A 26,435-nucleotide genomic window follows, 5' to 3' on the forward strand; every position below is an offset into this window, starting at 1 on the left:
CTTCAAATAATAGACCTTGCGTCAACTCGACAATAGCGGAGGCATTCCTCTCCTTGACTTTCAAGTCATCTTGGTTAGCGATTTCAAAGTTTTGGAACTCATGAATGAAATTCAGATAATAGACCTTGCATCAACTCGACAATAGTGAAGGCATTCCTCTCCTTCCATGAGCGGACAACCTCATATGGAACAAGTGTGGGATCAGCTTGGGGTTCTAACCCCTACATAAGATTCCATAGGTTTGGTGAGTCAAGGACATGTCTCATCAAGGTTGAGCAAGTAGTGAAGCCCTGTTAAAATGAGTCTTGTCATTAAAGGCATGTTTGGCTGTTTTGGTGAGTCAAGGACATGTCTCATCAAGGTTGAGCAAGTAGTGAAGCCCTGTTAAAACGAGTCTTGTCATTAAAGGCATGTTTGGCTGTTTTGGACTCTAGATGCTATTTTGCCATTCTTTGGCTTTGTAAGACACTCGTATTGTACTAGTTGGTCTCTTGTTGTTTTGCATCAAATTGACAATTGGAAAATTCCAAAACCAATTGCAAAAGATTGTATGCATTGAAGAGAATGCAGGATCTATTATGATATTGCATTTGCCATTGCGATGAGCACCTGGTTTTGTAGTTTTTGGTCTAACAGTTGACCGCATTCTTGAAGATACAAGGTGCTTACAAGTTAAGACGGGGGAAAATTACACATCAAAACAAGGTACATGAGTGTTCTCAACAACTATAGATTTGGCGCAACAAATTTTCTATTCTGATTTTATTAGAAAGGTTTAGTATGCATTTCAAAGAGCTTCATTCTCTTTGATTTAAATGAGACATTATAGCAATCGGACATCAAGACAAAAAGCTATGGCCAATTTACTAACAGGTGATTTTGTAGACAACACTAGTATAGCTAGTAATAGGAAAAAGAATAAAGACTAGGATAATTTGAAATAGCGAATAAGGGATTAAATGCTTGATAAATAGACTAGAGAAGCATCAACAAGAGGCTGAACCACCTCAATGAGATTATAGCACCCTAAATACAACTCTATGCAATCATGGAACTCATCATGCACTTCATTACCATGAGCTAGTGACCAAGATGGATCAAATGATTTTAGCCACTCAACCTTGTATATATTGGTGAAAGCTCAGCCCATTGTAGCTCTAGTGAAAAGGGGTACTCTAGAAGTCATATTCTCAAGAAACCGAGCTAACAACTAGCTTGGTTAGTATCCTATTGACAACTCTGACCCTTGACACAAAGGTAAGGGAAACCACTATTATCTTTGTGAGGGCATCAATGAAACTGCTTTTAACCCTTGGAGATTTCATCCCTATGGATACCTTAAGGGTGGACTCACTCCAATTGATCTCTCTACAAGTGAAGGGAAGAACCATGAGGTATCGGATAAGTGAAATAAGATGGGTAACAAGGAGGTGGATGAGTAGGAGGTGGGGAGGCAGAAATCGGCTAAAAATGTCCAATGGGTGCTGATTGATGCTGAGGCATTGGAACATGAATGATCCATAAAGTGCTGGTGGAGATGGACGCACCTTGATATGTAAGCCCTACACAACGCGGCTGAGGCACAACATAATGACTAGAAGGCCCACTAGGTAATGCCATAGAGGCAAATTGTGGTACCAACTCATCCACACTCGATGATGGCTCAGTGGCATTCCCAAGCCATGAAAATTTTGAAAAGTGTGTGGATGGGAGGATGAACCTCCATCATGGAGATACCACCCAATTGAGGAAAAGAGGAGGTCTTGAAGGGCATGCCTAAGGGTGAAGGAACCCTCGGTGTAATGTGTGAAGACATGAAAGATGCACTTAATGGAGGCTAAGAGGAAGGTGCAATGGAACTAGTGGATGGGATGGGTGGGAGATTAAATGTATTTGTCATTTATGTACGAGTCTAACTCCTTTTTTCCATTAAATACAAATGAAGAAAAAGATAATTCACCAAAATCAATTTGATGGAAAAGATGGAGCACTCACCAAAGAATCTTGCAACTTTTTCTTACCTTTTCTCAAGTTCAAATGGAAAAAACTATCCTGTTTGAGGCTTATGAACCAATACTTGGTATGAAGAGTTCCTTCATCCTGAGTATCACCAATATCTTGCGGAAAAGAGGAAGTCCATTCAAAAGATTAAGAAGTATTGATATGCGTACTTGACATAGGAGTGAATGAAGGTGAAGAAGTGTATGGAAAAGATGAAAGAGGTAGAGATGGAAATGGTTGTGGTAGAGAGGCAATGGTTTGTATTCCATGCCAGTTTCCACGTTAGGATAATCACTTCTTTGTGGAACTTCTGTTATTCTTGCAAAATCATTGGACTGGTTCACCGAATCTAAAGGAAAAACTCAAATTTACCTTCAATCTGTGTTGAACTCAATACATGAGGATGAGATCATATTCGGTTAGTGAGATCTCATGTGGTCTATGGACTTCATTGTAGTTTGAAGACTCTTTGGCCATGTCGGAAGTAGGAGGAGCAAGTTGTGAGGCCCACTCTATCTCATGTCTTGATATGCTAGGATCGGGAGCATCATGATGATGTGGTGAAGATTCGTTCGAAGTCATCTTGTCCTCTTGTTGTTTATGCTTCTTGACAGAGCTTTCAAACCAAAGACCGAGGTTTCATCAAAGAGAACCTTGCTTTGATACCATCATGTGAAGAAATAGCCTAACATAGAAACATGAACGAATGCGTATGACAAAGCGGAAACTCAATAGAATTGGTTAATCTTTGTTGGAAAGCCTAATTTGCAGTAGAAATTAGGGTTTGACAGCTGCCTTCAGAATTGAGGGCATGGGACTTGAATTCCAACAGCTGAAATTGAAAAAATTTTAATGAGATTCAAGAGGCCAGCCAACCAGTATCAAAGTTTGACTAAATTTGTCTTGCAAGGAGCAAGGTGAAGGCCAAGTCTCTGAGCAAACCAAGGGGCGAATTGGTTTGAAGGCTTGTTAGTCATTTATGGTAGTAAGATTAGTGGAGGAGATTAGTGAATCTCTGTTGTACTCCATCCATTTGCAATTGAAGATAAACAAATACTCCAAGGGGCACCAATTTTGGGGCCAATAGGCTGCCCATTGTGGAAGATCAAAGTGGTAAAGTGTGCATTTCAGTTTATGTGATTTATTTACTTGCTGTAATTATTGTTAATATTAGGCTATTACCACCCTTTCTGAGGAGGAATGCTGGTCTTAGCGCGGATTGGTAGTTAGCCTTGGGAAAACCAAGATCTTGATCTTCCACACATCAACCCTAGTGAATGTGTGTACTTAGGGGTCACATTCATTGCATTGGCAAAAGAGATTCACCATGGCACAATCAATCAGGCTGACTTGCAAGAGGATACACAACATTGGCCATGATGAAGAGAGAGTGTCACTAGATACACTTCCAAGGGTTACGCACATGTAGGTGGCTATTTGACACGTTGGTCACTCCAGCCATGATGTATGATACACCTATTTGGACCCTTGGCCTAGCTACATACCTATGGATATAGATTGAGAGACCACAACTCATCATGCTCTCACGCATAATCCATAGCAGACCATCAATACCACATGAGATCTTGAGAGGTGAGTTTGTTGCACTCCCCTTGATGATGGAAGCTCTTTTTCAGACCATCAACTTCATACAAAAAGTACGTGGTATGGATCCACATAGACTACCTAGGAGAGCCTTTGAGACTTGCAGGTAGCTAGCTCAAGTAGGGCATGAGACTTCATGGTATGCAGAGGTCGAGCAATGGCTCACAGGATACATGATTGACATGGACCACCTCCCCCCCTTCCACTATGACCCTGAGTCCCCCTTCATACACCTTCCCCACACTGAAAGGAACTTGGTCATGTGGCAAGACCTTTACTAGTTGTACATATAGCATACATGGATTTCAACCCAGCAGCCTCTTCCCCAAAGATGTACTACAGAGACCACTTCATGAAGACTACAGCGGATGGCTTCATTGAGAGACCTAGATACCTAGATGTATACATGCCATCTGCAGATTATGCCAAGAGGAGGTGGAGAGCGGAGAGCACTATATCTGTAGATGCAGAGCCTATAGTACATTTCGAGCTAGATATCCTATCCTATTTGGAGGAGACACTTCCCTCAAACTAGTCATGGAGTCCTCAGACCTAGGCTAGTTCCTAGTCATGATTCAGAGGCTCCATACATCATTACTACCAGATAGTGATCACACACAACATGTACACAAAGAGAGGGATGTGGATGATAGCTCACTGGTTTCTACCAGATAGTGACCACACACATAGCATCTACACAAAGACAGGGATGTCAATGATAGCTCACCGGTTTATACCAGATAGTGACCACACACATACCATCTACACAAAGAAGGGTGATAGTCTAGATAGTTGAGGAGATCAGAGTAGCTCATCGACTGCAGACACTGGGGTACTAGACACAGATGCTATATATTTGAGAGATGGTGGAGATCCACTAGCTACATGAGCTGTCCATGACAGAGTTGAGGGCTCAGTCTATATACTAACCCCATGCTATAACTTCATGCTATTTCATCAGAAATGTATGACATACTCTACCCATCAATCTTGACTGGGTGGAACTAGATATATGAATATTACTTAGCCACACTACTAGACATGTACTACTTCATCCACTTGTTGTATCCCCACATCGGCACTATTTTGACTTGTACATCACTATAGTTTCTTTTCACAGTGTATCACTGATCATCTTTTAGCACCTCACACTTTGGTGTCTAGTGACAATCAGCATTGTCTCAACCTTGGATATCTCTACAAAGATGAGCTTGGCCTAAGGATGAAAGTCCATTGATCGTCTAGCAAACTAGTCAGACATGTCCTCTAAAGCTGAGAACACTGCCGACTGTGATAGCTAATCGGTGTCCATGTGGGTATGAGATCACCACTACCCCTGAATTTGGCTGCCACAACCCTGCCTTCCCTTTACTAGGTTCCATGGAGATGATGGAACTAATTAGGAGGCACAATATTGGGATCTCTACCATTTACTCATGGGCAAAGATGTAGCCACAACATGGCGTAGACTATTGGAGCCACGCGGCCCCACACCCATGAGTGACCTAGAGACATGTCACTCGTATGCAGAGGTACTATATAATGTACCACACCAGCCACCAATTCCTCACCCATCGGAGTCTCCTCCCACCACATCCACCTTCTTCACTCATGGTATGGTGAGGAGAGTGGTAGTGCTTCTATAGCATGGATGATAGGTACATAGGGTGAGCTTTTCATTTATACAATGGACATTTAGGCTCCTCTCCTTGCTTTTATGTTCAACAAGGCTCTAGTGGAAGACTTTCTAGATGAGCGGACCATGCATATCATCATGCCTATCCATAAGTCTAGAGATCCCCTAGTTGGTGGTAATTACTGGACCATCATAGTGGGCCACACATATATGGAATAGTGATGGAGGTGGAGCTACACACATGTAGAGAGAGGAAGATTAAATCAAGAGTTCTTTTCCGTCTCTAGCAACATTCCCCCCCGGTATCACAGCAGCTAGCTCGGTAGGTCCTCAGGTACAGTGACGCGCAATGGAAACCTGTTCAGACGCCGGTGCATTCTGCGAGTGCCCCCAGTCAAACACCTTGTGCGTTGTCCTTTTTGAGGAACAGCTCTTATCCATCAGTGCCACAGAGCTGGAATTGAAAGAAACAACAATCTTTGGATAGGTCGTAGGACACTCTCCATCCAGGGCCCACCTTTGCTTCACTCCATGCTACGCATTGGCATAGTGCAGATTGCGGAGGCAGTTCTCATAAGTTAGGGGATCTTCATGGTCCGACTCACCTCGGCGGATGAAGCCCGTAAGCTAGTGGATAGCTCACCTTATGCTTGCATGAAGGGGGTCATCTATATGGTTCCCTAGTATAGTGGCTTCATAGTGGAGGACTCTGTGCTCCACAACAGGTTTCCTAGATACCTGGTCACCCTTCTATTCCCTGGACTGGTGGTAGAGTATTGTCAGTTAGTGGAGGAATTCGGACTGCCTTTCGGCACAGTTCCTCCTCCCTCCTTCGTAGATGGAGTGATAGCCGCAAGAGTCCCAAAGGTAGGGGTGGCTATGGAAGATACAAAGAACATACCTAAGTTTCTTGTTAAGCTTTCCCTTTTGAGTTTTCATGGAAGTATGCAACCAAGAATCCTTCCTAGCTTAGATTTGGATCTTCCATGGCCTGCTCCTTATATTAATATGATTCTCCCATGAGATTAGGTTATTTGAGATTCAAATAATTTCTCTCAACCTTCTCTTGCTCAAGCCCACACTTCTCTTATTTGTATGATCATGCATGTATGATGTATCCACTCCCATCTATGTAGTTATAAGTTGTAGGATGCATGCCAGAGCAATTAAGGCGAAGCCATGCAGGCCTTTTCCTAGCAGTGTCCCATAACATACACACGGTTTCGATTCATGGCCCTTAGGCTTGGGGGAACCAGCACCGTTCCCACAACGGCCATGGCATCCTTTAACAATGGCCAATAGACAGCCGGACAATTTTCCACTTCAACCCACACCGGGCATTCACATTGAAGTAGGCGCTGAAAGTCTGCCATAGGGCGCCAGGGCACAACATGGACCAAATGGTGATCAAAGAACAATGGCAGTTTGGACAGGAGCTCAGCCCGATGCTTCTCCGATTTCGGTAGCACCTCATAGAAGCCTCGGGGCCCAACAAAGATCTCCTCAACACACTCCCCTTGTAGTAAATGGTGCAGCCACTGGCAAATATGGGAAAGCACTGGGATCCTACCAGTGAAGAAGAGTATAACCGCACGGTCATAAAACACCGAAAAAGAGCGCAAGACAATTTTCAGGTCCACCATGGCTTCCAGAACTTCTTCAGTTCCCGAGTCAGAAAAAGCTTCATGATTATGCTGGACATAATCGCCAAGCACAGTATTGGCAAACTCCAGCAAATGCTCACAGTCAATCTCTTGCGAATCCACAGAATCAGAGGCAACCTGCACATAGGAATGTTCTTGAGGACCCATTGTCTTGTCGGAAGTATGCTTGGAGCGTTTGCACGCAAGCAAAAAGTCAGAACCAGAAGGCATCTCCTCCGTGCAAGGAATCATATCCTCCGGTTTCTCTGTATCAGAATCCGGACCAAGGGCTGCCACCGTCTGGTCGATAAAAGCCATATCCAGCCCAGCCATGCTTCTCTCTCTCTCTCTCTCTGCTACTGCACCAGCCTCCAGCCAGACCTCCGGGCTCACACTATAGCAGGCTGAGGACCAGCTTACCTAACGCCGCACGAGGATCCGTGGGTTTCGGACCCCATAGCCACACCGACAGGAGATCCGGAGGATTCTTAATCTACATCGACAGCAGACTGAGATCCGACGACACTCGATACATTGGATCTCAGATCTCCAGTTTGCTCTTTCTCCACCGCCGATGTACCACATCCTGCATCCAGGAGGGATCACCTGCTATTAGCGACTTCGATGACTGCTACTACATCCCAGGATAGTATATCTCCCTGCATCTGTTACATATACACATCGCACCACTTTATCACAGCCGACAGTTGTTCCCCTATCACAGCCGACATTTGTTCCCCTTTTGTAGCCATTATCTGGAGTACGAGAGCTACATACGCACATACACATACACGACACTTATCACACTCACAGCACCGTATTTTCAATTTCCAGTTTTTAGCTTTTCATTCAGCACTTTTATTTTGGATAGCTGGACCTCATCAGTTGTATCACAGTTTGACTCATAGGCCAGTTTTGGTCTTTAGAAGACGTTAATATAACTTTCTTTCTTCTTTCTTTCTCTCTGTGTGCCTGCTGCTTGCGAGTTGCCTGCAAGTCTCACCTGACGTGACCTGTCCTTGCAATCAGATTTCTCTGTCCTTGCAGATGCCTGTATGCAAGCCTTTTGACCACAGGTCTAAGCCTGTAAGTCTGGGGGCCTGTAACTGTCTGCGTTTATACCCTGCAGGAAGTTGCCCAAGCGTGTGTTGAACTGAAGCAGCAAAATGTGTACCTGACTACCTGCAGAAGGCGCACAGGGATTGTGCTGAAGTCTGGGCTGCTCGCACAACAGGTCTGTACCTGACTGGCAGTGAGAAGGCTGTTCATACAGGGGCAGGGCAGAAGTGCACTGGCGTAAGGTCGTCTGCTGCAATCGATTTGTCTCTCCTCAGCAAAGTCGTCCCTGCAGATTCACAGTAGGGTCGCAGCAGATCTGGAGGTCCCGTAACAGCAAAAGCCAGATACCCAGAACGGCAGGCAGTTCATGTAGGGATGCAGGGCTCACGAACAGGGAAGAAACGCTGAAATCGTGCCCTAAATCAGGGCAATTAGGCAGCGCTCATCTCCACACAGGCTGCACGCAGAGCACGACAGCACACGGGTCGCCATCGACGGGTCGCCATCATCGTGTCGTTTTCTTCTCTCTAGCTCTTCCACCATCAAGATTCTTTTTTTTTCGTAAAAAGTAATTGTATTAATTACGAAAAAAAGGTACAAGTTTACATGACTACAAGATACACGAGGGCTCTAAGCCAATCGTGTGTAAGATCCCAGGACTAAACCACCAAAAAGATACACAAGTCATGACAAAGACCCAGAGGAAATTGCCATATGCCAGGGAAGCAAGTCCTCCCGAGGGAGCAAGTCGGAGAGCCGAATGAGATCTATCTGCCAATGCAAGAGGCCTTTGAGCCGGGCAATGTGTGTTGGTACATTAGAGGCCGAATCAAAAAGGAAGGCATTCCGAGCGGTCCAATTGTGCCAGCATCCCCAATATCTGAAAAAGTGGAATAAGATCTTCATATGCAATTGTGGCGGTGTGGGGTATTTTGGCCTCACAAAAACCCAATCGAAAGTGGTTAGAGAGGACCCCACTACTGTATGCCAAACCTGTGACAAGAGCGACCAGATCTTCTTGGCGAGCGGGCAAGAAATAAATCGATGTCGGGCCGATTCCATAGTAGTGATACAAAAGAAACAATTGCCATTCGAAATTCGACGCTTGGAAAAGGCCGAGGCAAGAGGAAGACCACCAATCATCATCCGCCAAAGAAAGACCTTACATTTGAAGGGAGTCTTATTCAACCAGCCCTCCATCACAGTTGCCTTCCACCATGACAGAGATTTCCGCAATCCCCATACAGTATTAGCTTTAACACCCAGCCATTGATGGTCTTTAATCAGAAGATGATACACCTGATTAGCAGAGGCCTTTTCCAGACTCAACCGACCTGCAAGGTCCCAGTCCTGCCAAGGACGATCCACAGCAAGGGCAGGAAAGGGTTGCCTGCCCTGAAGCGCCAATAAAAGCTGCTCCCATAAGTCATGGTATCCACGCGGGATTCTGAAAAGTCTCCTGGCCATACGAAACGATGCGAAGACATTACGATTGGCAAGGGTGGCTTCTGCAACTGAAGTCACACCCAGACGGGCCATGCGGTTAAATTTTGGTCTGAGCTCATGTTTGTCTTCCCACAAAAGTAATCTCGAGACTGCCAACAATTCCAGTTGAAAGGAGTTAGTATGCACGCGGTCCTCCGCTGGATGCCAACGCGCCTCTTGGAGCACCACTTTCCAGGAGCCGACCAAATGCAGAGGAGGGGCTGGAAAACGGAGAGTCTGCATTAAGGACATGCCACCACGAGCCCCGAATTTGTGTATTGCCATGCCGAAGCCTGCTGTCCTCAAGAAAATAACGGGCTATAATGGTCCACGGGTGATGATCCACGCACATAGCGCAAAAAAGAGACCAACGAAGAGCCAGCAAATGAGTTTCAGCATCCAAAATAGCTCCACCACCCAGGCGTTTGGGGGTACATGTATGGGACCACGAAATCCACGAAATACCTGCGTGCAATGAATCCTTCTTCCATAACATGAAACGAATGGGACGAGTGAGAGCCTTCAAAGTAGTAGGAGTCCACGGCAGCAATGGCAAGAAATATGTGAGCATTGGGAGCATAATTGTCTGAGCCACTTTGAGGCGGACATGGAAGGGCCACGCTTGCGACTTCCAATACATAAACTTAGCTGCCAGTTTCTGTGAAATCCACTCCAGTAGTTTCTTTGGCCGAACATCAACACCCAACGGGTACCCAAGATGCCTGACAAAAGAGCCACGGGGAACAACTTGACTCTGCCAGCCCAATGACTGTAAATCCGACTCGGTGCAGCTGAGAATGGCTGATTTGAAGGCATTGATGCGAAGACCCGAAGCATGACCAAAGAGTGTCCAAACATCTAATGCCTTGTGAATGTTGTCCTTGTCTGCACACAAAATCATAAAGGTATCATCAGCCAAAGATTGGCTAATGAAGTGCTGTCCAAAAGGAAGAGACAATCCGGCCAGCTGATCAGAAGCTGCCATTGAAGATAACATTGAAAGATCCGGGTGGGTCGCCAAGCAAAGAAGAGAGGACTCAAAGGGCAACCCTGTCTCACCGAGCGTGCAAGGACAAATGGCTCTGTAACCCCACCATTGAGCATAACACGCGAAGAAGCCACAACACTAATGGTGTAGATCAATTGGGACATCCGAGTACCAAAACCCATAGCAGACATAAGTTCAGCAATGAAAGACCAGTCTAAATAGTCAAAGGCCTTTTCTAGATCCAATTGAATCAATACCACTTGCTGACTAGAGTGCCTTGCATAGTCAATGGCCATTTGCACATTTAAGATATTATGCAGAATGTTGCGGCCCTTAATGAAACCATATTGAAGCAGATGCACAATAGTTGGAAGGTGCTTGTGAAGCCGATTCGCCAGGACTTTGGAAAAGATTTTATACATCGAGCCCATCAATGAAATTGGTCTCCACTGTTGCAACATTGACGGCGAAGGAACCTTTGGAAGCAGTTTGATAAGGCCTTCTTTCCATGAGGAAGGCATGACCCCTGTTTCCCAGACCTGCTGAAACATAGCCGCCAATGGCTTCACCAGTTGGGTAGCCGAGCTCTCAAAGAATTCATTGGTGAGACCATCCCAGCCAGGGCTTTTATCCTTAGGTAGATGTAACAAAACATCCATAACCTCCTCCTCACAAATATCTGCCTCCAAGGTAGCTTGCATATCAAGTGGAACCTGCTGGCGGACCAGATCATAGAAGACTGAATGTGCATACGTAACCTGGTCCGAAGGCGACGGAGAGGAACCAAGAAGATCCCGAAAATAATTCCTGCACATATTGACATGGTGAGCGGATCAGTGACCATGCGACCTTCTGAATCCTGGAGTTTGGTCATATTTTCTTGAGCAGGAGAAGCATGCAAGGCGCGAAAGAACTTATGAGTCTGACAAGCACTATCTTGCAAATTGTCAGTCAAAGTGTGCAATTTGGCCTGCTGATAGGATTTCAACTGAAATTCTTTAATAAGCTGAGCCAAACGCTGCGCCAGTGACAACAGATATTCATCCTTTGGGGTATCTACCAGTAACGAACGAACCAAAGCCAGTAAGCCTTCCGCTGCATGTCGACGGCGCCGACAAAGAGAGGCATGATGTATCCCATACTGGCGAGCAACCCGTTGCACATTAGAGCGCAGTCGTTCAAAAGAAACTGTGCCCTCAGAGGAAAAGTCCAATAAGAATCTCTCAATCAATTGCTGCATATAGCCTTGAAAGATTGAATGCTTCAAATAAGAGGAGTTGAAACGTAAAGGGAGTCTATTCAGCAACTGCATAAAAGGTGCAATCGGTTGTGCCAGTATCTCAAGCTGGAGAGGGAAATGGTCCGACAAGGCATATTGCTGCAAGACTTTCATTTCCAGCATCTCCGGAAGAAAGTCATCATCCTGTATGATGTACATTCGGTCCAACCGCGACCATGTAGATGCATACTATGCGGAATGGAAAGTAAACCCTGGAGATGAAGGTTGCAACCAAGACCATAGATCTTGCTTAAGTGCCGCAAGAGCAAAGGCATTCCACGCCCGCCTTTCCGGAGCATCCATCACCGAATGCCCTAAAGTGGACTGTGAAGAGTCAACACACATATTGAAATCTCCCATCAAGAAACCCCTTCTGCCCAGTGACATGTAGCTCTCCAAAGTCTTCCAAAGATCCCGGCGAGATAAAGGGTCATTCGGAGCATAGAGGCCCAGCAACAACCATAAGATCTCTCCCTCAAATAAAATTTCAATTACCACAAAGCGGCCCTGCACATCATTTTTAATAAGAACAGGCTGATATTTCTCATGGACAATCATAAGCACACTAGAATAATGCACAGCATGTGTCCCTGCATAAAACAAGCGAAAACCATGGCAGTCCACAACTTTTCCAGCTTCACTGTGACTCTTGTGCTCCACCGCACACAAGGCATCCCACTGATTCTCATGCAAGACAGTCCACATGGCATGCTGCTTATGGCGAGAACAAATGCCTCGCACATTCCACGTGGCTATCTTCATATATCCGTAAAAAGGAAATCAAGAAGGAGGCACCGCTTGCCTCGCTTTAACCTTGTCTGCTGGAATGTCAAGGACCCCGTCATCCAGAAAATCAGCTAACACTGCAAAAGAATTCTGCCGGCCAGCTTTAGAGGTAGATGGAATATCCATTGTCTTAGGGATGGAACGGGGATAACGACGATCCCAAGGTGTAATCACATTATCTCTAGAATCAAATGCCAACTTAGCAGGCGGGCCCTTGGGACTGTCTGTATAACCTTTCCTCGTAGACTGATTACGGGGAGCAGAAGGAACCATAGTACACGCAGCATGCTGTGAAGAGAACATTTCTTTCGTGCACATATACGTGCGCATGGGATCCTGTGACATAGTAGGCCCAGAATCCTGCAGACCAGCATCGAAATTTTTACCTTTTTTGGGACGTGTCTCTATCTAGTCATTGGTACGGGAATCCAATCCCAGAACCTGTTGTTTACCTTTATCCAAAACACTGGATGGCTGGGTTTCCTCCTGTGACGGAACATCAAGCACCATGTCATCCCTGGGCGGCACAACATGCACATTATCTGAAGACGGTTTTCTCTTTGGGCATTCGGCCATAAAGTGCCCCAATTTACCACACCAAAAGCAGTGTCCCGCACAGTTGCCCCATTTCAAGCGAAAATGCAAAGGATGCATGCCAAAGCAATTAAGGCGCAGGCACATAGGCCTCTTCCTGGCAGTGTCCCATAACATACACAAACGGTTTCTATTCATTGCCCTTAGGCTTGGGGGGACTAGCACCGTTCCCACAACGGCCATGGCATCCTTTAACAATGGCCAATAGATAGCCGGGCAATTTTCCACCTCAACCCACACCGGGCATTCCCGTTGAAGCAGGCGCTGAAAGTCTGCCATAGGGCGCCATGGCACCACATGGACCAAACGGCGATCAAAGAACAATGGTAGTTTGGACAGGATCTCAGCCCGATGCTTCTCCGAGTTCAGTAGCACCTCATAGAAGCCTCGAGGCCCAACAAAAATCTCCTCCACACACTCCCCTTGCAATAAATGGTGCAGCCACTGACGAATCTGGGAAATCACTGGGATCCTGCCAGTGAAGAAGAGTATAACTGCACGGTCATAAAACACTGAAAAAGAGCGCAGGACAGTTTTCGGATCCACGGTTTCCTCCAGAACCTCTTCAGTTCCCGCGTCAGAAAAAGCTTCATGATTATACTGGACATAGTCGCCAAGCAACGTATTGGCAAACTCCAGCAAATGCTCCCAGTCAATCTCCTGCGAATCCATTGAATCAGAGGCCACCTGAGCATAAGAACGATCCTGATGACCGATTGTCTCTTCGGGCGTATGCTTGGAGCGTTTACCCGCAGGCTGAAAGTCAGGAGCAGGAGGCATCTCCTCTATACAAGGCACCATATCCTCCGGTTCCTCTGCATCAGAATGCGGCCACCGTTTGTTCAATAAAAGCCATATCCAGGTCAGCCATGCTTCTCTCTGAGCTGAGGCGGGACTACGACAAAGGCGAAGGGGCAGGTCTGGAACTGGGCGTGTCTGTCTGTCTCTCTCTCTCTTTTTTTTTTTTTTTCGTAAAAGGTAATTGTATTAATTACGAAAAAAGTACAAGATTACTTGATTACAAGATACATGATGACAATGTAAGCCATCATGTGAAGAGGTTCTAAGTACTACAAGTTACAACGTCATGGCAAAGATGCAGAGGAAATTGCCATATGCCAGGGACGTAAGTCCTCCCTAGAGAGCAAATCAGAATGCTGGAGAAGATCCAACTGCCAATACAAGAGGCCCTTAAGCCTCGCAATATGCCGCTGAACATTATAGGCGGAGTCAAAAAGAAAAGCATTCCGAATGGTCCAGTTATGCCAACAGCCCCAATATCGAAGAAAATGATACATGAGCTTCATATGTGGCTGTGCGGGAGTGGGGTATTTGGGCTGCCCGAAAACCCAATCAAAGGGGCGCATGGTGAAACCAACCACCCCTTGCCAGACAGCCGACAAAAAGAACCAGACTTTCTTTGCGATGGGGCAAGAAATAAATCGGTGGCGGGCGGATTCCACAGTAGTGGTGCAAAAGAAACAGTTGCCATTGGAGATTCGTCGCTTGGAGAGAGCCGAAGCAAGCGGAAGACCACCAATCATCACTCTCCAAAGAAAGACTTTACATTTGAAGGGTGTCTTGTTCAACCAGCCCTCCATCACAGTTGCCCTCCACCATGACCGGGATTTACGTAATCCCCATAAAGCATTCGCTTTGGTAACTAGCCATTGATGATCTTTAATCAGAATATGATACACTTGGTTAGCAGAAGCTTTGCTTAAAGTCAGCTGGCCTTGTAGGTCCCAATCTTGCCAGGGATAATCCGAAGCAAGGGCAGGAAAGGGTTGTCTGCTCTGGAGCACCCTCAAAAGCTGTTCCCATAAAGGCCTATATCCACGAGGGATCCTGAAAAGCCTCCTAGCTGTACGAAATGATATAAGCACATTGCGACTGGCAAGGGTGGCATCCGCAACTGAAGACAAGCCCAAACGGGCCATCCGATTGAATTGTGGTCTAAGCTTATGTTTACCTTCCCATGAAAGTAAACGCGAGACTGTCAGCAATTCCAATTGAAAAGAGTTAGTAGCTAAGCGATCCTCCGTTGGATGCCACTGAGCCTTCTGTAGGACCTGTTTCCAGGAACTTACCAAATGAGTAAGCAGCGACGAAGAAGAACTGGAGAACCGCGAATCAGCATTAAGAACATGCCACCAAGAACTCCGGATTTGGGTATTGCCATGTAGAAGCCCATGGCCCTCAAGGAAATAACGGGCTATATTGACCCATGGATGATGATCCGAGCACATGGCGCGGAAAAGAGACCAACAAAGTGCCTGCATGTGAGTTTGGGCATCTAAAATAGCTCCGCCACCCATGCGTTTGGGGGTGCACGCATGCGACCAAGAGATCCAGGAAATACCTGCATGCAATGAGTCTTTCTTCCATAGCATGAAACGAATAGACTGAGTAAGAGCATTCAGAGTCGTAGTCGTCCACGGCAACAATGGCAAGAAATATGTGAGCATTGGCAACATAATTGTCTGGGCTACTTTGAGGCGAACATGGAAGGGCCAGGCTTGAGATTTCCAATACATAAACTTAGCCACCATTTTCTGAGAAACCCACTGCAGAAGCTGCTTTGGGGGAACATCAACACCCAAAGGGTACCCAAGGTGCCTGACAATGGAGCCACGAGGAACAACCAGACCCTGCCAGTCCAAGGACTGCAAATCCGACTCCGTGCAGCTAAGAATGGCTGATTTGAGCGCATTGATACGAAGGCCGGACGCCTGACCAAAGAGGCCCCAAACATCCAATGCTCTTTGAAGGTTATCCTTGTCCGCACGCAAAATCATAAAACTATCATCCGCCAGGGATTGGCTAATGAAGTGCTGTCGTGTAGGAAGCGACAGTCCGGCCAACTGAGAAGAGGCTGCCATATGAGATAACATCGAAAGAATTGGATGTGTCGCAAGGGCAAAGAATAGAGGGCTCAAAGGGCACCCTTGTCTGACAGAGCGGGCAAGGACAAATGGCTCAGTAACACCTCCGTTCAGAATGACTCGCGAAGACGCTGCAGCGCTAATGGTGTAGATTAGACGAGACATCCGAACACCAAAGCCCATAGCAGACATAAGTTCAGCAACGAAAGACCAGTCCAGATAGTCAAAAGCCTTTTCCAGGTCCAGTTGAATCAGTACCACCTCCTGATTAGAATGCCTTGCATAATCAATTGCCAGTTGAGCATTCAATACATTGTGCAGAATATTGCGGCCCTTAATGAAACCATACTGTAGAGGGTGCACAATGGCAGGGAGATGCTTATGGAGCCGATTCGCCATTACTTTGGAAAAGATTTTGTACATTGAACCCATCAAAGAAATTGGGCGCCACTGTGTCAACTTAGATGGCGAAGGAACTTTTGGAAGCAGTTTAATAAGTCCGTCTTTCCATGAGGAAGGCATGCTCCCCGTTTCCCACGCCTGCTGAAACAAAGCCTGCAATGGTTTCGCCAGTTGGGTAGCAAAAGCTTCAAAGAACTCATTGGTGAGACCATCCCAACCCGGACTTTTATCCTTCGGCAAGTGTAACAAGACGTCCATAACCTCTGCCTCACAAATATCTGACTCCATAGTAGCTTGCATGTCCTGCGGAAGCTGATTGCGGACCAGGTCATAAAAAACCGTACGGGCCCGAGTAATTTGGGCTGAAGGTGGAGAAGTGGAACCGAGAAGGTCACGGAAATAATTCCTGCACATATGCACAATAGTCTGCAGATCCAGGATAAGGTGGCCTTCTGCATCCTCGAGTCTGGTCATATTCTCTCGAGCAGGAGAGGCATGGAGAGCTCGAAAGAACTTATGGGTCTGGCATGCACTATCTTGCAAGGTCTCCGTCAGATGTTGCAGTTTGGCCTGCTGATATGATTTCAACTGGAATTCTTTAGTAAGATCAGCCACCTGCATGGCCAGTGCGAGCAGAAATGCATCATCCGGAGTGTCCACCAGCAGAGAACGAACCAAAACCAGCAGGTCCTCTGTTGCCTGGCGACTCCGCCGACAAAGAGAGGCATGATAGATCCCATACTGCCGAGCAACCTGCTGCACATTAGAGAGCAATCTTTCAAATGACGCAGTGCCCTGAGAGGAGAAGCCCAAGAGGAATCTGTCAATCAATTGCTGCATATAGCCCTGAAAGATTGCATGCTTCAAGTAAGACGAGTTGAAACGCAAAGGGAGTCTCTCCAGAAATTGCTGGAAAGGTGCAATGGGTTGTGCAAGCAGCTCGAACTGCAGAGGGAAATGATCCGACAAAGCATATTGCTGCAACACTTTTATTTCGAGCATCTCGGGAAGAAAATCATCATTCTGCATGATATATATACGGTCCAATCGCGACCATGTTGTTGCATACTGGGCAGAATGGAAAGTAAACCCTGTAGAAGACGGGTGTAGCCAGGACCAGAGATCTTGCTTAAGAACAGCAAGAGCCAACTCATGCCACATACGACTTTCCGGCGCATCCATTACCGAATGCTCCGATGTGGACTGGGAAGAATCAACACACATATTGAAATCCCCCATGAAGAAGCCCCGTCTGCCAAGTGACAAGGAGGTCTGCAAAGTCTGCCAAAGCTCCCGACGAGATAACGAATCATTCGGAGCATAGAGGCCAAGTAACCATAAGATTTCCCCTTCGAATAAGATTTCAATCACCAAAAAGCGGCCATGAACATCATTTTTAATAAGAACAGCTTGATATTTGTCATGTACTATCATGAGCACACCCGAATAATGCATGGCCTGTGTCCCGGCATAAAACAATCGAAAGCCATGGCAATCCACAACTTTTCCGGCTTCACCGTGACTCTTGTGCTCAACAGCACACAGGACATTCCACTGATTCGCATACAATACAGTCCACATGGCATGTTGCTTGTGTCGAGAACAAATTCCTCGCACATTCCACGTGGCTATTTTCATGTGTATTAAAAACAAAATCAGAAACGAGGCACAGCTTGCCTCGATTTGACTTTGTCGGCGAGAATGTCCAGGACTCCCTCATCCAAGAAATCCGCCAACACCGCAAAAGAGTTCTGAGGACCAGATTTGGAAGTAGACGGCATATCTGCTGGCTTGGGGTTGGAACGGGGATAGCGACGGTCCCACGGGGTAATGACGTTACCTCTGGTATCAAATGCCAGCTTAGCAGGGGGACCCTTTGGACGATCCGAATACATTTTCCTGGCGGGCTGATGACGGGGGGCGGAGGAAACCATAGCAGGAGCAGAGCGCTCGGAAGACAGCATTTCCTTCCTGCGCATATATGTACGCATGGAATCTTGTGAGATAGTAGGCACAGTATTCTCCATGCCAGCAACAACCCTGTTGCCTTTTTTTGCACGTACTTCAACCCAATCAGTGGCCAGAACTTGGGGCTGGTGGATAGTATCCAGCGACGGAGCATCACATACCATATCTTCCATGGGCGGCGCAACAAGGCCAACATCTGAAGAGTGTTGCTGTTCCGAGCATTCGGCCATAAAATGCCCCAACTGTCCACCACAGGAAAAGCAATGCCCTGCAAAATTGCCCCATTTCAAACGAAAGTGTAACGGATGCATGCCAGAGCAATTGAGGCGTAACCAAGTAGGCCTTTTTCTTGCAGTGTCCCATAACATACACAAGCGGTTGCGATTCACAGCCCTGAGACTGGGAGGGACCAGAACAGTGCCCACAATGGCCATAGCATCCTTCAAGAGTGGCCAATAAACAGCCGGATAATTTTCCACTTCTACCCACACAGGGCATTCACGTTGCAACAGACGCTGAAAATCTGCCATTGGGCGCCATGGAACCACATGAACCAATCGGCGATAAAAAAACAAAGGCAGTTTAGACAGGAGAGCAGCACGGTGCGTCTCCGATTTCAATAGGACCTCAAAAAAACCTCGGGAGCCAACAAAAATCTCTTCGACACATGCCCCTTGTAGCAGACTGTGCAACCACTGGCGAATACGGGAAAGCAGCGGGATTCGACCAGTGAAGAAGAGTATCACAGCGCGATCATAAAACACCGAAAAGGAGCGTAGGACAGTTTTTGGGTCCACAGTGGCTTCCAGAACATCGTCAGGTGCAGAGTCCGAAAAGACTTCCTGATTATGTTGAACATAATCTCCAAGCAAAGTGTTAGCAAATTCCAGCAAATGCTCCCAGTCAACATCCTGAGAGTCCACAGAATTCGAAGCAACCTGAGCATAGGAACGATCTTGATGAACACCTATCTCTTCCGAAGTATGCTTGGTACGTTTACCCGCAGGCTGGATGTCGGGACCAGGGGGCATCTCTTCGTTACACGGAACCATATCCTCAGGTTCCTCAGCATCAGAATCCGGGCCAACTGCTGCCACTGTTTGGTCTATGAAATCCAGATCCAAACCAGCCATCGTGTATGACGATCTGATCTCGAATGAGGACTCACCCTCTCTCTCTCCCGCTCTCTCTCTCTCCCTCTTTTCTGTACAGAGGCGTTGTCCAGGGGTGTACTCTGCAAGGACAGCTAATGAAGGCGGAGCTTTACCTGTCACCGTGCAGGGGCAGAAGGGCGAAACAAAGGCCTGGCGGTCGCCGCGACAGAGTGGGACAGGTTGGGGCGCAGGGCAGGGAGCCGTCAGCAGCGAAACCCTAACTGACAGGGCGAAGGGGCGAGAGGCAGGCGCAGAGGTTGCAGCTCAGGTGGGTGTGGGGCGCAAGCGATGGCCCGGCCCGTCCGAACGCAGGGCGGGGGACGCAGCGGCCGTGGACAGGGCGTCAGAGGCAGGCGACAGACCAGAAGGGCGCGGAGGAGCAGTCTCTCTCTCTCTCTCTCTCTCTCTCTCTCTCTCTCTCTCTCTCTCTCTCTCTCTCTCTCTCTCTCTCTCTCTCTCTCTCTCTCTCTCTCTCTCTCTCTCTCTCTCTCTCTCTCTCGCTGGCTCTCTCTCTTGCTCGCTCTGCAGGTCCCGCAGACCTGCAAAATCAGTGTACCACCCGGCCGTAGCAACAGGACTGCAATGGAGAACCGGGCAGACACGCGCAGATGAACCGGGGCACCGGGTAATGGGTGAAACACAGGGGAGGCTTAAACGTGGCTGCCTCAGCCCTGCACGCTGACGCAGAGCAGTCTACCACAAGCGGAGCAGACGTCAGGTAGGGCGGACGTCAGGCGGGGCAGACGTCAGTCAGGGCGGATGTCTGTCGAGGCAGTCGTCAGGCAGGGCGGCCGTCGGGCAGGGCAGACGTCAGGCGGGGCAGCGTTTGACAGGCGGGACAGACGCCAGACGTCGACGAAGGCAGACAGATGAAGTCGCAGCAGCCATCAGCAAGCAGGTGCGAGGCGTGGACAAAGGCGAGCGCAGGGACAGACGACGGGGGAAGATTAACAGGCGCAGATACAGACAGGCAGCGGTACCTGCGACAGGCGTGGCAACGATAGGTACTGAGGGGCGCAGCAACGGCACGTACCAACAGGATCCGCGGCTGCGCAGAGTCGATGACGTGGTTACTAGGTCACGAGGGATGAAGGTCCGCCATCGCTCGGCAAAAATCTCTCTCTCTCTCTCTTCTCTCTCTCTCTACCATCAAGATTCTCTCTCTCTCTCTCTCTCTCTCTCTCTCTCTCGCCACCAAAATTGGGGCTACAACTCTTGCCAGCAAAATTGGGGCTACAAATGTACCCATCATTGGGGCTACAGATGTACCCATCATTGGGGCTTGGCGAGTTTGGAAAGCTGACACAAAAAAAAAAATCCTCATCTTGAAGTTTGGAGACTTGGAAAAGAAGAGAACCTTCCTCTCCAAGAGGATCGCTCTGAAAGGAGAAAAGATCTACCTAGATGAAGACCTCACCCCAGCCCAGATAGCCCACAGGAGGGAAAATATGCCACGTGTTCTAGAGGCAGAGAAAGCAGGTAAATGGGCTGTCTACAGAGATGAAAGAGTCATCATCACAGAGAAAAGGACAGCATGACGGTGCGCGGCCTATGAGACCCTGAAGTTCACACTGTGGAATTGCAATGGCTCCCTTAAGACAGATGCAAGTTATTTTGAGGATACTTTCAAAGGGATAGACATTGCTATGTATACTGAGACACATCAATGTAAAGACAACCGTCTACCTGATGTATATGGATATAGATGGGAAAGTGTATATTGCCCTCAGCTTAGGCGGCCTCGAGGGTCGAGGGGATCAGGAGGTGTGGCAATTCTATTTAGAGAAGAGCTCTGAGATACAGTCCAAGTGGTACATAGAGATGTAGAGGCAAGATACATGTGGATCAGGTTACGTACAAGTAGAACTCGAGACATGTATATTGCCATATGCTACTTTCCCCCTGCATACTCTAAGTTTGCCCCTAAAGAGATATCCCCGTATACACCACTATATGAGGACATAATGGGATACATGAGAATTGGGGATGTTCTACTAGCAGGAGACTTTAATGCACGCACAGGAAGCAACCAATCTGCTTTCTTTGACACTAGTGATGAGATGTTTAGAGATATTGCATTAGATGAAGTGGGATTAGTTAGATCAGCCCAAGATAGAGAGATAACAGAATATGGAATACACCTACTGGCATTGGGAAGTGCACATGGTTTGGCCATCCTTATTTGGGTTGTACATAGATGAAATTTCAGAATATGTGGACAGAACTGGTGGAGCCAGAGCCAGCCTAGTTGGAGTGCTGATACCATTACTGCTTTATGCCGACGATATTGTACTTATATTTGACTCACCTGAGGGACTAAATAGACACTTGGATGCATTATCAGCTTTTTGCAGAGATAGAGATCTTAAGGTGAACCTTGGGAAAACTAAAGTTATGGTATTTAACACTTCAGCTGCTTGGGTGACAAGAGCTGAGCACTAGTTTACTTTTGATGGAGAGCCAGTGGAGATGGTTAGGCAGTATGTCTATTTGGGGGTCACATTGAAGGGACCACAGTTCTCTTGGAGAGAGACATCAGAGGCTCGTTTGGCAAAAGCATATGCAGCCTTAGGTGCATTGGAGAGGCAATGTGCTCACATACAATTTCATGAGCCGCACACCAAATTGTGGCTTTTTGACACCCTGGTTACACCCACACTCCTATATGGGGCAGCTATTTGGGGTCCGAGTCTCTTTCACACGAGGGGACAGCCTTTGGGAGACCAGGATGGACCAGAGAAGGAATACTATGACGGGTGGGAGCATATGGAAAGACCACTGGTCATAATGATCTCACATATGATACGAGCGAAGAGCTCGACCCCACATGAGATTATCAGAGCTGAGTTGGGAGCATCACCCATGGTGGCTGAGGCCTTGGTCCAGGCAGTAACTTTCATACATAGACTATGGGAGCTCCCCCAAGATAGATACCCACGGCTAGCCCTGGCTTCTTCTAGACAACTAGCAGCAGATGGTGACAGATATTGTTGGTATGCTCAGATGAGTACATGGATGAGTCTACATGGGCTGCAGATTGACAGACTACCCCCCTTTGTCTATAACCTGGATTGCCCTACACTTGACCTAAGCCGATCAGAGCTAAACCATGTGATCAAAGCAGACATACTGAAGTTAGATACGGAGAAGACCTTGATCCGACCCCCCTCCCCCCATGGCACGAGGATGGCACACTACCAGACCCACTTCCTTCAGGTATCTGAGGATGGTTTCATCACCCGACCCAATTACATGGACACGCAGCTGCCTCATGGACTACGCACAGTTATTGGTCAGATCCGCACCTCATCCCACCACCTGAGGATTGAGACAGTCAGATGGGAGGGTATACAGACAGAGGAACGCATATGCCCACCTTGCGACAGAGAGCCAGAGACAGAGGAACACTACATCTGCCGATGCACTGTATATTATGATATATGAGGTAGATACCACTGTCTGTTTTGAGAGGGTTTTGGACCCCTGAGACGGATCATGCAGTTTGAGGATCAGAGATGCTTGGGATTCTTCCTCTTGGAGCTCTAGAGACACAGAGCAACAATACTACGGAGTAGGAGACCCCCACAGCTCGGCTCAAATAGATAGAGAGCAGTCACTGACTTTTTCACTGATACACGACAGAGTATGGCAGATACCACTGCTACTGCCACACAGCCTATAGGAGTACATCATCATTGGACCTCATCTTTTGTAGGTGTGCCTTTGGATAGAGCAGTGGCACTTAGCAGGTCTAGGCGCCCACGTTCACCCGGACGAAGGCCTAGACATCCACACCACAGACAAATTAAAGCCATCATTGAGTGCCACAGGAGACAGATGCCGAGACGCCTCAGCCATGCAGAGATACACCTCCTTAGAGGACAAACATCTCATTGATGGAGAGTTTTCCTTTTTCTACTTTCACTTTTAGATCATTAATATGTTTCCCTTTTATAGGACACTATTTCATTTTTTCAGTCTTAGAGGCATGTTTTTCATCATTTCTCGTTCCAAATGAGAAACACACCATCATCGTATGTATTGCTTTTGTCTCATAGACCACATTGGCCTTTTAGAGACGTTAATATACTCTCTCTCTCTTTTTTTTCGTAAAAGGTAATTGTATTAATTACGAAAAAGTTTACATGATTAGAAGATACACGATGGCTCTACCCCATTGTGTGTACACACTGACTCTTTACAAGAACCAGACGGCCAAAGAGTTACAAAAATTATGGCAAAGACGCGGAGGAAATTGCCATATGCCACGGGCGTAAGTCCTCCCGAGAGAGGATGTCAGAATGCCGGAGAAGATCTATCTGCCAATACAAGAGACCTTTAAGCCTAGCAATATGCCGCTGAACATTATAAGCGGAATCAAAAAGGAAAGCATTCCGAACGGTCTAGTTGTGCCAACAGCCCCAATATCGAAGAAAGTGAAACATACTTGGCCCAAAATGTGGGCATACACAAGATGGAACTAGAATCTAGATACCCTGTGTCAATGGCATATTGGGAAAGCAGAATGGGAACAGGGAAAAAATGGAAAATGTTGTATACAAAAGTATGAGGGCTAAACATGAAGATCGTTATCAAAATTGCAAGATGGGGAAATAAATGCGAATCCTTGAAGTAGAGAGTGCTCCAAAATTGAAGCCTAAAAGAGCAAAAGTTATTGTTGGTGTGTTGTGATACTGACCTAGTATTGGAGACAGACTAGGTGCTGATGTTGGGAACCCAAACCTTGTACTCTATATTTGGTAAAAACTGAACTGAAATTGTTGATCATGTCAATCTCAATCACAGAAGATCCTCAAAGATCTAGGCCCCTTCTAGGATATGGATGAAGATGTGGTTGGTCTTGGGAACTAGAACGCTTCTTGCAAGAACCTTGACACCCCTTTTGGGATGAAAATGGCCCCTCAGGAGTTAGAATACCTTTCGTGATTTATGTGTCCTCCAAGAAAATGTCACCTAGTGTCCTATCCTCAGAAATTCATACTCTGAACTGTCTTTTGAATATGTAGAGTCCCCCTTGGACATGTGTTGTCTACATCTCCAGACATTACATAAGGACCTTATGAAAACAAATTGGTAAAACACATCCATATAAGAGAGATGTAAATCTTGACATGTCCTAAAATTAAGTAACCCTATTCCAATTTTATTGGAAGTTTGGGCCCTGTTCCCCCTTGGGCGACTCCCCTCTCATTACCACCCTCATCCTTGCTGCCTTATATGCCATGATTTGTACCTATACAGATTTTTTCATTGCCTTCACATTTAAGGTTTGGTTGCTCTCCCCTGCATTTTCTTTTGCACACACATTGATGTCATACAAGTGTTCAGGCAACGTAAACAGAGTGTGCAAGGCACTATCATTATCAATGATAATTTCTGCCTAGTAAAGTGGCATAGCTGCAAGCAGCAGCCAAATATGCTGCTGTCATGCTACTAGGTAAAGCATCACACTTTGTAACTTATTTATGTTTACTTGTGATGTTTTATTCGTGGCATTTCATACATCAGGTCCCTTATATTTCACTGGCCTTTTAAGCATAGATGGGGCATGTTTCAGTAAAGAGCAGATCTCCATAATGTCCTGCAACAAGCATGTGTTGAATTAAACAACAAGCGTGCCTTTGAGTTAAACAATAAAGCATTGATCTTTATCAGTTAATCAGGCTGGTTTTTGGCAAATTGTACGGGGGTCCAAAGATGCCTTATATTTACCATTTTTATAACTCTTCCACTTTGTTCTCTTCTTTAAAGGTGCATGTGAATGTATACCACATACTTGCATGCAGTGCTGACTTTTAACCAATGACCCCAAAGGATGGGATAGTAGACATGTAAATATGTCATATTTTCAGATTATAGAATGCAAATAGTTTCACATTCACTCCTTTGTTTGGAGCGCAGAACACCTCTGTCAGCAGTGGAAGGAGCTCGAGTCAACATACTTGAATAGGCTTAGGGAGTGCTTTCATAAAATACGCCTTGAAAGAAAAGAAACTCATCGAAAGTTGAAGGAGGTAAGGGGGGTAACAGCAATTATGAATAAAACAAAACGAGGATGCTTGACATTCAACTGCTTGTTTGTGACATTGACTGAATGGAAACCCATTCTGTTTGTAACAGATCAAAGAAAACTTCATCTTGTTGTTGAAACAGCCAGACGAAAAACAAAGTCTATTTGATGAGTTTCAAGTATGTTTATCTGTTAAATATTAGAAACTGTGAAGGTTGCATGATGCATATGGTCATGCAGTTGTTCTAATGAAATGGCTTACATTTAACAGGGTAAATACAACAGGGTTGACTCTTCTCAACGTTCAACAATGAAAATGAAGAAACAGCTTCAGAAAAAAGCAGAAGATCTCTACTTAAAACTTCAATCTGTATGTGAAGGTGGTCTCAAGGTATGAGAAGCTGCAATCAGGGATCTGTTATATGATTCTGGGTTCATGTGTGTATCACTCAAGGGTTGTCAATCATAAAATCCAACTGCCTCCTTTTTCCCCAAAATGACAAGTTGTTTCAGACATGAAGGATCCAATTAAACAAGAATGTTTGGAACCTGTTGTTTTAAAGCCATCAGTGCAAACTACAAGAGGCAGTTTCAAGCAGTGTCCCAAAGCATACACAGTCTATTCTGTTGTTTGCCTGTACATAGGGGAAATTACACTTTGTCAAATATCTTTTTGCAGATCCAACTGAACTAGTGCCACCTCTTGAATGGAGTGCTTTGGATAGTCAACACCCATCTGCACATTCAATATATTATGCAAAATATTTCTGCCTTTGATGAATCCATACTGGTGGGGATGCACAATGCAAGGGAGATGTTTATGGAGATGATTAGCCATCACTTTCTAAAAAATATTATACATGGATCCTATAAAAAAGATTGGTCTCTAATGTTTCAACATTGACGGAGAGGGTACTTT

The 26,435-nt window shown here is 46.3% G+C and overlaps 1 protein-coding gene across 4 annotated transcripts in view; it reads left to right on the forward strand.

Moving 5' to 3' along the window:
- Positions 1 to 26,435, forward strand: part of LOC148011913 (uncharacterized) — a 292,709-nt gene that overhangs the window by 131,438 nt on the left and 134,836 nt on the right. For all 4 annotated transcript variants that reach the window (XM_087670962.1, XM_087670965.1, XM_087670963.1 and 1 more), the window contains 3 exons: positions 25,408 to 25,520; positions 25,627 to 25,695; positions 25,788 to 25,907. In XM_087670962.1, coding sequence (XP_087527088.1) covers positions 25,408 to 25,520; positions 25,627 to 25,695; positions 25,788 to 25,907 — 302 coding nt within the window. The remainder of the gene's footprint in view (positions 1 to 25,407; positions 25,521 to 25,626; positions 25,696 to 25,787; positions 25,908 to 26,435) is intronic.

The sequence above is a fragment of the Lygodium microphyllum genome, chromosome 28, assembly GCF_053477565.2.
Source record: "Lygodium microphyllum isolate KBCC chromosome 28, Lygodium_microphyllum_v1.1.10, whole genome shotgun sequence".
In the NCBI taxonomy this organism is placed as follows: Eukaryota; Viridiplantae; Streptophyta; class Polypodiopsida; order Schizaeales; family Lygodiaceae; genus Lygodium; species Lygodium microphyllum.